We start from the raw sequence: 13,049 nt of genomic DNA, 5'->3' as shown, positions 1-13,049 counted from the left end.
AACATCTGTCTATACTTTCAACTTAGATGATACAGCAAACTTGATTCCACTCAAATTTATAATAACAAGTGCACAGAATGATTAAAAAGTTTATTTAATTTTCTTCTCTTTTTTCACACAATACTTACAACTTTATCATATAACAATTTTTCACTTTTGATTCAGAAAGAGATTATATAATTCTACTATTTGTTTCTCAAAACTCTGGAAAACTTTTTACATCAATTTTAAGTAATAAAATGATATTAGAACTTAACATTTATTTTGCCAATTAGAGACATTTTTTGTGTGGTGATGAGACGGACTGCCGTGGTTTGTGTTGTTTTTCAACAGGAAGATGAGATTAGAATATTTGTCATATTATGCTCGGGGATCAAAATTGATTGGATATCTCATTGCAATTGCAAACTGAGAACTCAGGACACGTCTAACTTTTTCACAAGATTCAGGATCTTCTTTCTCTGATCAGGTGTGTGTCTCTGTGTGTGTGTATGTGTTTTGAACAGTTATTATTTAAGTAATGAGGCACTCTTGAGGTTTCAACCTCAAGAAAGTTTCTAAAAATATTTTCACTATAAGATAATTCTGTTTCTTAAGTGTTTGAATAGAATTACTGAAGAAAAGGAATCATTATTTCTGAAGTGTACTCTTTCACTTTACTCAATGGTAGATAATTAGGATAAACTTATTGGAAAATGAAAAGTTATGATGTAGCTATAAGATGGAACCTTGTCTCTAAACAAAACTAGAAGATGAATATTTACATTTGAGATTAAAGAATTGAATTTCAGTTTGAATGCTCTTATGATTTTTGTGCTCTTATGCAAGGCACTTATCTTATGTGACACACAATTTTACTTGCAAAATAAAGCCAATTATATCTGTTGCTTCCAGCTGTCATGTTTATATATAAAACAGATTTTATTTTTTAAATTTAAGCACTATGCATATATATTAAATAGCTATTTTTTTCTGAGAGCTTTTCTAGACACTATATTACTATATAAATGTGAGGTTATTTTTGTTAATGATGCTAATAACTTATAAGTGATGATGATATAGACAGAAGCAGAATTAAAATGTATTAGAAGAAAGCATTCAACAAAAATTCATGTATCCTACCCAAATTTACCTTGCAAAGAAAGCAATTATCACTAAATAAAATAAAACAACTATAAATAAGAACTGTTGTCATTCAATATTGGTGATGCAAATTTTTTTTGATTAAGTGTCTTAATGTAAGAGAATTAAAAACACCCATTATATGTTTTTACATTTTTAAAATTAGTGTTTATTATTTTATAATGAAGATAAATTTAAAAAATAAATTTTAGAGTTTTTATATAAATTCTTTTTTTTCTTTCTTTTCTTATTTATACATGCATGGGGAAAATTTTTCTGGATTCTCACTTTTTCAATCAAAATATGTCAACTCACCACAAGGAAAGAAAACAAAAAAATAAATAAATACATGATTTATTTTCTTTAGGAACCTTTGTAAAATGAAGATTTTGAATTCCTCTCTGGAGTAGATAAACATTCATAATTATATGATGGGGCTGATCCGAGATCGATGGGCTCATCACAACATGGGTATGTACTTTCTACATAAATGTGTAATTTGGCCTGTGTATAATTTTACTGTAGCCAGAATTTGATATAAGCATGTAAGGCACAGGAAAGCAATTTACACTTATTCACTTATGTTCATTTCATGTTATGTTCATGTTATATTTTAAATCAAGTTTTCAAAACCTCGAAAGCTTTTTTCCCTTTTATTTCATTAACTATCTAAAGTCTCTCACAATTTGAGGCAGCCTGGAATAGTGACAGCATCAGAATCTGAAGTTTGAATTTTAATCAAACTTTTTGCAGTCTCTAGCTTTGAGATAAGGAGTAATCCACAGCCCCCATGCAGTTGTTTTCTTTTCTATAAAGTAGAGATATAAAACATGTGATATTCATCTTAGTGAATTTCTATAATATTCAAATAAAATAATATTTTTAAAAGTATTTCTTAAACTGAAAGTGTTACAAATTACTCATAGTTGGTAGCATTATATTAAATAAGTAATGTAATATTGGCTACCTCTAAGATTCAATTTCCTCAATCATAAAATAATACCAACCCTTTTCACATATTTAAAAATTAAATTACACATTGAAAAAACAATGTTTTTTCTTAGTTTAATTATATATATAAAAATTAATTAAAATTAGCATTTCATTTATAAAAGACTTTTACATACTTGGTAATTTTTACTATTTTAAGAGGAGAGCAAAATGATTTTTTACTTGTTTTGTTCAGTGGCAAGATTCTTTGTCTTTATCTTAAAGTTTTAGACTGTACTTTTATTCTTTGTGTGTCCTTTACTATAAAGAAAATTAGACACACTAAACTCTACTAAGTGTTTAGTTTGTGATTGACATAATTGATACTAAGTGCATACTATTTTATTTCACTTTTTAAAATACCCATACCATGTTGTTTTGATAATTGATTGATATCCTTTGTTTTATTTCCTCTTCTTTCTTTCTCTCTCTTTCTCTCTTTCTCTCTCGCTCTCTCCTTTCTCTTTCTTTCTTTCTTTCTTTCTCTTTCTTTCTCTCTTTCCTTCCTTTTTTCCTTCCTTCCTTCCTTCCTTTTCTTTTTTTAAATTTTAAAAGTTATTAACTGAGTAAATGTGGCTCTTTGAATTAAAGATGTGTCTAACTTTCTAGGGCCCTGTCTTTTTCATTATACAGTATCTTTTGTTTAATGTTAGATTTTATTACACATTAAGAATGAACTTTTTTTTCATAGTACACAGGATCTTGCTAAAAATATTTTGCTGTAAAAATATAATTTCATTTATATTACAAAGTGTGAAAATCATAATAATTAAATAATATAAAACAAAAGTAACTTGTTATTATACTTTAAAAAGAAAAAGATAGAAATGGCAAGTTAAATTTTAAAAATCTGTGATCCAAGTGGCAGGAAGGCCATGACTCATATTGGCCTGAATTGTTTTTCTCCAGAGATGAATGAATCCCATAATTATAAATTTGAACTTGCAAATCATGATACTTTTGTACTCTCGCAAAAGAAAAGACCTGCATTAATCACAAACACGTTTGGAGAAAACCGTAAGTACTATACTCTGTTTAACATCTTGAGGTGGAAATTGGAAACTGTGATTATCAACATAAATATTCAGTTAATTTTACCTTCATGAAGAAGCAGAAATGAGATTAATATAATATTGAAATATATAATAAATTAGCAGAATCTCTTGAGTTTAGGATCTTTTCATGACCTAAAAAATGATGATTATCATATTAATGACAATTGAGACAGTAGTTTCTAAGGGAATACTGAACAACTAACTTTAAAAAGGAGTAAATAAAAATGAAAAACAAGAGAAAAGAATTTCAAAATATCCTTTAGTGTTACATTTTTAAACAGTATAGAAACAATGACTTGATTGCTAATCACAAACTGTTTCTGTGTAGTGAAAAAGATATGCTCTCTGTCCTTCGTCAAGGCAGAATATGATTGAAAATGGAGCCTGACACTCACTCAGCCATTAAAAGAAATGAAATCCTACCGTTTGCAATTACACGAATGGATCTAGAGATTATTATGCTGAGTGAAATAAGTCAGACAGAGAAAGATAAATACCACATGATTTCACTTATATGCAGAATCTAAAGAACAAAAAGAACAAACTAATCAAAAACAGACTCACAAACATTGTGGACAATTTGGTGACGGACAGAGGGGAGGTGGATTGGGGGCTGGGAGAATGGAGTGAAGAGTTAAAGAAGTACAAATTAGTAGTTGATATTTGGTCACAGGGCTGGGGAGCACGGCAGAGGGAATACAGTTAGCATTAACATGATGGTTCGGTGGAGGGCCAGGGGAGAAAGGGAGCAATTGGGGGGATCGTTTTATGAACTATAAAGATGTCTAACTAATGTACTGTATACTTGAAACTAATTTAAATAAATAAATTTAAAAGAAAGAAAATGTAGCCTAAAATAGCTTACATTAAAAGAAAAATAACAGACTACTCTCACCTATATATTATAAATGATTTATAATAAAAATAAATGATTACCAAATAGTATCACTTTCAAGAGTTAATTATAGAAATGAATATGTGTCATATGTAATAATAGAAGATTGTAGATCATATACATAATGTTAAAAGGTTTTGGATAAAAATCAATATAAATTCTTAATTTACAAAAACTTAATTTTAAAACCTCTAAAATATAAATACTGCCTTTAGGACATATGCTGTCATTAAGCTTATTGATAAGTGCTAACAGCATTTTCATCATAGTTAGAAAAAAACAAGAATAAAAGGGCAAAATTAATATTAGCAAGAATATGTGATTTAAAATATTTTAAAAACATTCAAAAGCTTCACCCCAAAATATTACAAGCAATAAGAAAAACCGATATGTAGATTTGATTGAAAATAAGATGTAAAAATAAGATATAGTTTTAATAACTACAAAAACAAAAACAAAAAATGATGAAAGAAAAATACCATGTTTATAAGACCAAAAATCAGAAATAAACTTTTTAATTAAAGCAACAAATGAACAAGACAAACAAACAAAAACTCATAGACAACAGACAACAGTTTAGTGGTTACCAGAGGAAAAGTGGAGGGAGGAGAAGGTAGATAAGGGTAAAGGAAGTCAAATACATGGTGACAGGAGGAAATTTAACTTTGTGTGGTGAACACATGATACAAAACACAGATGTCTATTATCTAATTGTACTCTTGAAACCTATGATTTTATTAACCAATGCCATCTCAATAAATTTAATAAAACATACTAGAAATAAATTTATTACTTTAAAGTTGTACTAATGAACACAGAATAAGACATATATAATGGAAATAGGAATTTTTCAAGGATAAAAGACATCTCTTTAAAATCAAATTATCTGACTATATTTATACATTTAACGTGATTCTTTTGAAAGTGGCAGGTTCTTAAAAAGTTCATTTTAAAGTTTTTTTTTATTCTTTATTTTTAAAAAATTTATTGGGGGGTAACATTGGTTAATAAAGTTATATAGGTTTCAAGTGTACAATTCAATAATACATCATCTGTGCATTGCATTGTGTGTTTAACACCCAAAGTTAAATTTTCTGCTTCACCATGTGTTTGATCTCTTTTATTCTTATCTATCTCTTCATTCCTTTGTTTTCCTCTGGTAACCACTAAACTGTTGTCTGTGTCTATGAGTTTTTGCTTGTCTTGTTTGTTTGTTGATTTCAGTTTTTATATCTCACATATGATTTCACTCATTTTAAAGTTCTTAAGGCATATATGAAGTGTAATGATAGCTAAAATATTCTGAAAAAGAAGTGTAATATAATATTATGAGCACTGTAAGTACTCAAGCATATTATAAAAGTAAGGATATTTTACTTATAGTTTGAATGGAAAGACAGATTAAAAATATAGGAATAAATTCGAACACATACAGAAATGTATTATATACTAAAGATGGTATTTTATATCAATGAGAACATACTGATTTACTCAGCAAATAACAGAAATATTCAGTGTCCATTTGGAAATGAAAAATTTTTATAAATTTGAGTTTCTACCTCATTACAGACACATAAACACACACATACGCAAATACCAAAGAGATCAAATGAAAAAGGAAACCATATAACATAAGGGCATAACTTATTTCATAAACTCAGAATAATAAAAACCTTTTTATTTATATCAAAAAAATCATAATGGTTAGAAGAAATCAACCATTTTCCATTTCAGCACCCCAAAAATATAATAGAAATTATAAAGTTAAAACAAAAATGATATCTGAGGTGAATATTACAAAACATATGGCAAAAAATGAACTAATATTCTCAACCTAAAAAGTGAGAAAAAAGTTACTTAATATAAATAAGAGCAGTCTCAAGAAATAAAATAAAACATAATTAATTCATAATAAGAAAAATAAAGTTAAATTTAAAAATAATATTGCTTATCAGATTTATACACTTAAAATGCAACTAATATTTAACGCAGAAGATGTGAACAATTAGGCTTTTAAGCTTAAACTTGTACTACATAATTGGTATAGCTTCTTTGGACTGAAATTTCCAATTATTACAAAAATTTAAAAAGCAAATGCCCTTTGCATCAGTAATTACCCTTTAGGAAATTTCTCCTAGAGAGGTACTCAGAAACATGCATAGGTGTGTATGAATTGTTATTTATATAATGATCTCTAATAGTAAAAACTAAGAAACAATTTAATGTGCATTTAAACAATTAAGTCTGTCAGTAATTAGATATTGTTCATATACCAATGAAACAATACAAGCAGCCATTTATAAAACTTTGACAACTTTATGACATGATATAGAATAATCATGATATTTTCTTAAGTGAAAAAATCATAGAATATTTTGTATAGTTTCTTAAATATGTGTTTTTAAAAGGGGGAACTGTGAATATTTATTATTGCATCTCTGAAAATTTTTAAAAATGATAACCATAATTTATTCTAGGAGATAATTGTAGAACTTATAGAGAATAAAAAAGGAATATTGTATTTTTATAGTCTTATTTTTTAATCATTTATAAAGAACTATGTTATCCGTTTTGAGCAAAATAAGGAAAAAGCACTGATATCAGCCCCACATAAAAACACTCTAACTTTTATGTTAAATATGAAAATATCAGAACCTTTATCTTTTTCTCATTTTCTCATTCTTTCTTTGACAGACTCTCCAGTTTTCCTTGCCCGTTCCATTGCTGTAGCTATGGGAATTCGTTTCATTATAATGGTAACAATATGTAGCGCCATAGTTATAAATTGTAAGTGATAACAGAGAAGTAGATAGCAGAATTGTTGATCTAATGATTGTATTATATTACTTTGATTAATATTCAGAAATACAGAAACAAGCTAGCAATATTAATTAAGTGTCCTTATATTTTCGCTATTAGTCTAAAAACTTGTCAACTATTTTTAAATTTTTTTTCATGGACTATGTTACTAACAACACAAAGCCTTCTAATAATTATGATTATTTTAATAGCATTATTCAACCAAACGACTCCAATTTCTTTGAATGGTAAGTGAAAGTTTTCTAACATTTTGAAGCACAAATTGCATGCATCTATGTATACTTGGGTTTAGGCATGTATCCAATGGCGTTAACAAGAAAGTATGTAAAAAGATAATTAATTCTTGTCCACGATTCACTGTAACTTTTTAAATTTTATGTTATTTTTTACAATGAGAAAGTACTTGTAAAAAGTAGAGAACATAGTTTTAGTCTGTATATTTATCTGTCTATCTACCTACCTATCTATCATCTATCTATCATCTATCTATTATCTATCTATCTAACAGGGTATAGAGATATGTCATTGGGTATGACCAAAAGGGCTTAATTATCTAGACTTTTAGAGTTAGAATAAAAAGGATATTTAACCTGTCTAAACAAAATCTACTATAATGTTCAGACATGTGCAGAATTAATAATATATTCTTTCTTTCTAGAAAGTTACTGTGGCCCATGTCCTAAAAACTGGATATGTTATAGAAATAACTGCTACCAATTTTTTAATGAGAGCAAAAGCTGGTCTCAGAGCCAAGCCTCTTGTATTTCTCAAAATTCCAGTCTCTTGAAGATATACAGCAGAGAGGACCAGGTTAAGTACTGTTTTAATTCCTCTTCCTATATTTAGTTCTAACGTATAAAGCATATGTTAGGATGAATATGAATCTGAAATATAATAGAAGCACTAAGTCTCAGATATACCAACCGTGAATCATTCTGCATTAAAAATAAGAAAGTACAACAATTACAGGTATTATGTATGTGTTGTTTAAGTTGGAATTATGCTAGAGGACAGAATGCATTTTCCCCAAGTGCAGGAAATAAACGATTAAATGATTATGGCCTTGTAGTTACTAAAACTTGAGTACTGACTTTATTTGTGATTTCAAACAGGATTTCTTTAAATTGGTAAAGTCCTATCATTGGATGGGACTAGTACAAAATCCAACAAATGGATCTTGGCATTGGGAAGATGGTTCCATTCTCTCACCCAACCAGTAAGTCTATACCAATAGGTCTCTATTTGTGGATTTGTCCCTGAGCTATTCCTATGATCACTTAACTATCGTATTTTCCTTCACACGATACCAGGACATTCCCATATGCTAATAGATTCAGCAAAAAACTCTTAGAGATTAAATTTAGTAGATCATGGAGCAGAACAGTCAATACCAGTAATAATGAGTAATATTAATTGTTTGTTATGTGCTAAGTACTGTACAAGATAGGTCTAACATAATGCTCATTTTATAGATGAGGAGTCTAAAACAGAGGTTAAGTATCACATACATTCTTTTTTTGATCTTATTACCAGATTTGTAGAGATATAATTGACGTTCAATAAACTGCACATATTTAAAGTATACAATTTGATAAATTTTGACCATTAATGACATCAAGATAATTAGCATATTTATCACCTGCAAAAGTTTCCCTTTGCATCTTCATAATCCCTCCTTCATGCCCCTCCTAACCTACCTCTTTTTGTCTCCAGACAACTAGTCTGCTTTCTCTCATTATAGATTAGTTTGTAGTTTATAGAATTTAATATAAATGGAGTCCTACAGTATGTACTGTTTTTATGTCTGGCTCTTTTACTCAGTATAGTTATTTTAAGATTAGTCACTTCATAGCATGTAAAAGGGTTAATTTCTTTTTATTCTTGAGAGGCATTCCATATATGAGTGTTGCTCAATTTGTTTATCCTTTCACCTATTGATGGGCATTTGGGTTTTTGACTATTATTTGCTATAAAAATTTGCGTACAAGTCTTTGTATGAACATCGGCTTTCCTTACCTAAAGATCTAGAAGTGGAACAGAGAAATGCTTATTCAGGTCCTCTGCCCATTTTTTAATTGGATGTTTGTGTGGTTTTTTCGGTGTTGAATTGTATGGGTTCTTTATAAATTTTGGATATTAATCCCTTATCAGATGTATCGTTGGCAAATATTTTCTGTCATTCAGTAGTTTGTCTTTTCGTTTTGTTGATGATTTCCTTTGCTGTGCAAAACCTTTTTATTTTGATGTAACCCCTTTTATTTTTATTTTGTTTTCCTTGCCTGAGAGGATATATCAGAAAAAACTATTACTAAGAGGAATAACAGAGAATTTACTGTTCATGTTTTCTTCTAGGAGTTTTATGGTCTTACATTTAAGTCTTTAATCCATTTTCAAGTTTATTCCTGTATATGGTGTAATATGGCATTCCAGTTTTATTTTATTTTATTTTATTTTGGATGTTTCTGTCCAGTTTTCCTAATACCATTTATTAAATAGACTATTTACCTCATTGTTTATTTGTGTCTCCTTTGCCATAGATTGAATGACCAAATAGGTGTGGATTTATTTCTGGGCTCTCTCTTCTGTTCCACTGTTCTATGTGTCTGTTTTTGTGCCAGTACCATTGTGTTCTGATTACTATAGCCTTATAGTATAGTTCGATATCAGGTAGTGCGATACCTCCAACTTTATCCTTCATTCTCAAGATCGTTGTGGCTATTCAGGATCTTTTATATTTCCATATAAATTTCTGGATTATTTGTTCTAGTTCTGTGAAAAATGTCATTGGTATTTTGATAGGGATTGCATTGAATTTATAGATTGCTTTGGGTAATATGGGCGCTTTAACGATGTTAATTCTCTTCCATGAGCATGGTATATGCTTTCATTTATTTGTATCTTCTTCAATTTCTTTTTTCAATGACATTGTTTTCTAAGAAAAGGTCTTTTACCTCCTTGGTTAATTTATGCCTAGGTATTTTATTGGTTTTGATGCAATTGTTATTGGAATTGCTTTCTTAATTTCTCTTTCTGATAGTTTATTATTGGTGTATAAAATGCAGCTGATTTCTGAATGTTAATTTTGTATCCTGTTACTTTACTTAATTCATTGATCATTTCTAACAGTTTTTGGTGGAATCTTTAGGGTACTTTCAATGTAGTGTCATGTTTTCTGCAAATAATGACAGTTTTACTTCTTCCTTTCCAATTTAGATGCTTTTTATTTCTTTTTCATATCTGATTGCTGTTGCTAGGACTTCCAATACTATGTTGAATAAAAGTAGTGAAAGTAGACATCATTGTCTTGTTCTTGCTCTTAAGGAAAATGCTTTTAGCTTTTCCCCATTGAGTATTATGTTAGCTGTGGGTTTGCCATATATGGCCTTCATTATGTTGAGATATGTTCCCTTTATTTGCATTTTGATGAGAGTTTTTATCATAAATAGATGCTGGAATTTTTCAAATGCTTTTTCTGCATCTATTGATCTGATCATATGATTTTTACCTTTTAGTTTGTTAATGTGGTGAATCACATTAATTGATTTGCAGATATTGAACCAAACTTGCATCCCAGGAATAAATCCCACTATCAAGTATTTTTTAAATGTATTGCTGAATTTGATTTGCTAATATTTTGTTGAGGATTTTTGCATCTATGTTCATCAGGAATATCATCTTATAATTTCCTTTTTCTGTAATGTCTTTGTCTGGTTTAGGAATTAGGGTAATAGTGGCCTCGTAAAATGAGCTTGGGAGCCTTTCCTGCTCTTGAACTTTTTGGAATAGTTTGAGAAGAATAAGTGTTAATTTTTCTTTGAATGTTTGGTAAAATTCACCTGTGAAGCCATCTGGTTCAGGACTTTTGTTTGTTGGGAGTTTTTTGACTACTGATTCAATTTTATTCATAGTAATAGGTTGGTTCAGGTTTTGTTTCTTCTTGACTCACCCTTAGGAGATTGTACTTTTCTAGGAATTTATCTATTTCTCCCATATTGTCCAATTGGTTGGCACACAATTGCTTGCAGTATTTTCTTATAATCCTTTGTATTTCTGTGGAGTTAGTTATCACTTCCCATCTTTTATTTGTCCTCTCTCTTTTTTTCTTGATGCATCTGGCTAAAGGTTTATCAATTTTGTTTATCTTTTGGTTTCATCGATCTTTTTTATTGTTTCCCTAGATTCTTTTTTATTTCCACTCTAATATTTATTATTTCCTTCTTTCTGCTCACTTTGGGCTTTGTTTACTATTCTTTTTCTAGTTTCTTTAAGTGTAAGTTTAGATTGTTTATTTGAGATTTTTCTTGTTTCTTGAGGTTTACCTGTATTGCTATGAATTTTCTTCTTAGGACTGCTTTTGCTGTGTCCCATAACATTTTAGTTGTTGTATTTTCATTTTCTTTTGTTTCAAGGGACTGCTTTTGCTGTGTCCCATAACTTTTTAGTTGTATTTTCATTTTCATTTGTTTCAAGGGAATTTTTTCTTGATTCTTTTTTAACCCACTCATCATTTAGTAGGATGTTATTTAGCCTTGAAATGTTTGTGGATTTTTCAGTTTTCTTCTTGTGGTTGATTTCTAGTTTTATCTTATTGTGGTTAGAGCAGACGCTTGATATGATTTCAATCTTCTTAAATTTATTGAGACTTGTTTTGTGGACTAACATGTGGTCTACCTTAGGAAATGTTCGATGTGCACTTGAGAAGAATGAATATTCTGCTTCTTTGAGGTGAAATACTCTAAAAATATCAGTTAAATCCATCTGGTCTAGCGTGTCATTAAAGGCCACTGCTTCTTTGTTGATTTTCTGTCTGGAAGATCTGTTCATTGATGTCAAAGGGGTTTTAAAGTTTTAGCTATGACTGTATGACTGTTGATCTCTCCCTTTATGACAGTAAATATTTTCTTTATATATTTAGGTGTTCCTATGTTGGGTACATAAATGTTTACCAGGGTTATGTCCTCTTCTTGGATTGATCCCTTTATCATTATGTAATATCCTTGCCTCTTATTATAGCCTTTGTTTTAAGGTCTATTTTGTCTGATATAAGTATTGGTGCCCCAATACTTAAATGATTTTTTTTTTCATTTCCATTTGTATGAAATATCTTTTTCCATCTCTTTCAGTCTGTGTATGTGTCTTTCAATCTGAAGTGGGTCTCCTATAAACAGCATATGCATGGGTCTTGTTTTCTTATCCATTCAGCTACCCTATATCTTTTGATTGTACATTTAATCCATTTACATTGTGATTATTGTTAGGTACACAGTTATTATCATTTATTATTGTTATTTATGTTTTTTTTCCCCTCCTTTTTCTTTTTAAACATTTCTTGTAACACTGGCTTAGTGGTGATTAGATTTTATAGCTTTTTTTCTGTCTGGGAAACTTTTATCTCACCTTCAATTTTAATTGATAGCATTGCTGGGTTTAGTAGTCTTCGTTGTAGGTCCTTGTTTTTCATCGCTTTGAATATTTCATCCAATCCATTCTGACCTGCAAAGTTTCTTTTGAGAAATCAGCTGACAGTCTTATGGGGCTCCCTTGTAAGTAACTAGCTGTCTTTTTCTTGCTGCTTTTAGGATTCTCTCTTTGTCTTTAACATTTGGTATTAATCATAATTAATTGTGATTAATTATGTCTTGGTGTAGACCTGTTTGGGTTCATCTTGTTTGGGATCCTCTGCACTTCCTAGACTTGTATCTCTATTTCTTTCATCAGATTATGGAAGTTTTCTGTCATTATTTCTTCAAAAAGTTCTCAGTCCCTTGCTGTCTCTCCTTCTGGTACTCCTATGATGAGAATGTTGGTATGCTGATGTTGTCCCAGAGGTCCCTTAAACTTTCCTCACTTTTTTCAATTCTTTTTTATTTTTGCTGTTTCAGTTGGATGTTTTGTGCTACCTCATCTTCAAATTGCTAATTTGATCCTCTGCTTCATGTAATCTATTGTTGATTCCTTCTAGTGTACTCTTTGTTTCAATTATTGTATCCTTCATTTCTAACTGGTCTTTTTTTATGGTTTCTATGTCCCTTTTTTTGCTTACTATCTCTCTTTGAAGTTCTAACTGAGATCATCTAGTCTTCCTCTAAGTTCGTTGAGCATCCTCATAACCAGTTTTGAACTCTGCTTCTGGTAGGTTGCTTGCCTCCATTTCATTTAGTTCTTTT

At 29.6% G+C, this 13,049-nt stretch overlaps 1 protein-coding gene across 1 annotated transcript in view; it reads left to right on the top strand.

The window, feature by feature from the left end:
• Positions 1-408: 408 nt before the first annotated feature.
• The window catches only part of LOC105306759 (NKG2-D type II integral membrane protein-like), a 14,556-nt gene continuing 1,915 nt past the window's right edge, over positions 409-13,049 (top strand). The window contains exons 1-7 of the mRNA XM_011381944.1: positions 409-469; positions 1,490-1,593; positions 3,022-3,129; positions 6,757-6,849; positions 7,074-7,109; positions 7,541-7,692; positions 7,995-8,098. Coding sequence (XP_011380246.1) covers positions 1,551-1,593; positions 3,022-3,129; positions 6,757-6,849; positions 7,074-7,109; positions 7,541-7,692; positions 7,995-8,098 — 536 coding nt within the window. The 5' untranslated portion in view covers positions 409-469; positions 1,490-1,550. The remainder of the gene's footprint in view (positions 470-1,489; positions 1,594-3,021; positions 3,130-6,756; positions 6,850-7,073; positions 7,110-7,540; positions 7,693-7,994; positions 8,099-13,049) is intronic.

The sequence above is a fragment of the Pteropus vampyrus genome, unplaced genomic scaffold (assembly GCF_000151845.1).
Source record: "Pteropus vampyrus isolate Shadow unplaced genomic scaffold, Pvam_2.0 Scaffold460, whole genome shotgun sequence".
NCBI classification, from domain to species: Eukaryota; Metazoa; Chordata; class Mammalia; order Chiroptera; family Pteropodidae; genus Pteropus; species Pteropus vampyrus.
This window is presented reverse-complemented; position numbering and strand designations above follow the sequence as displayed.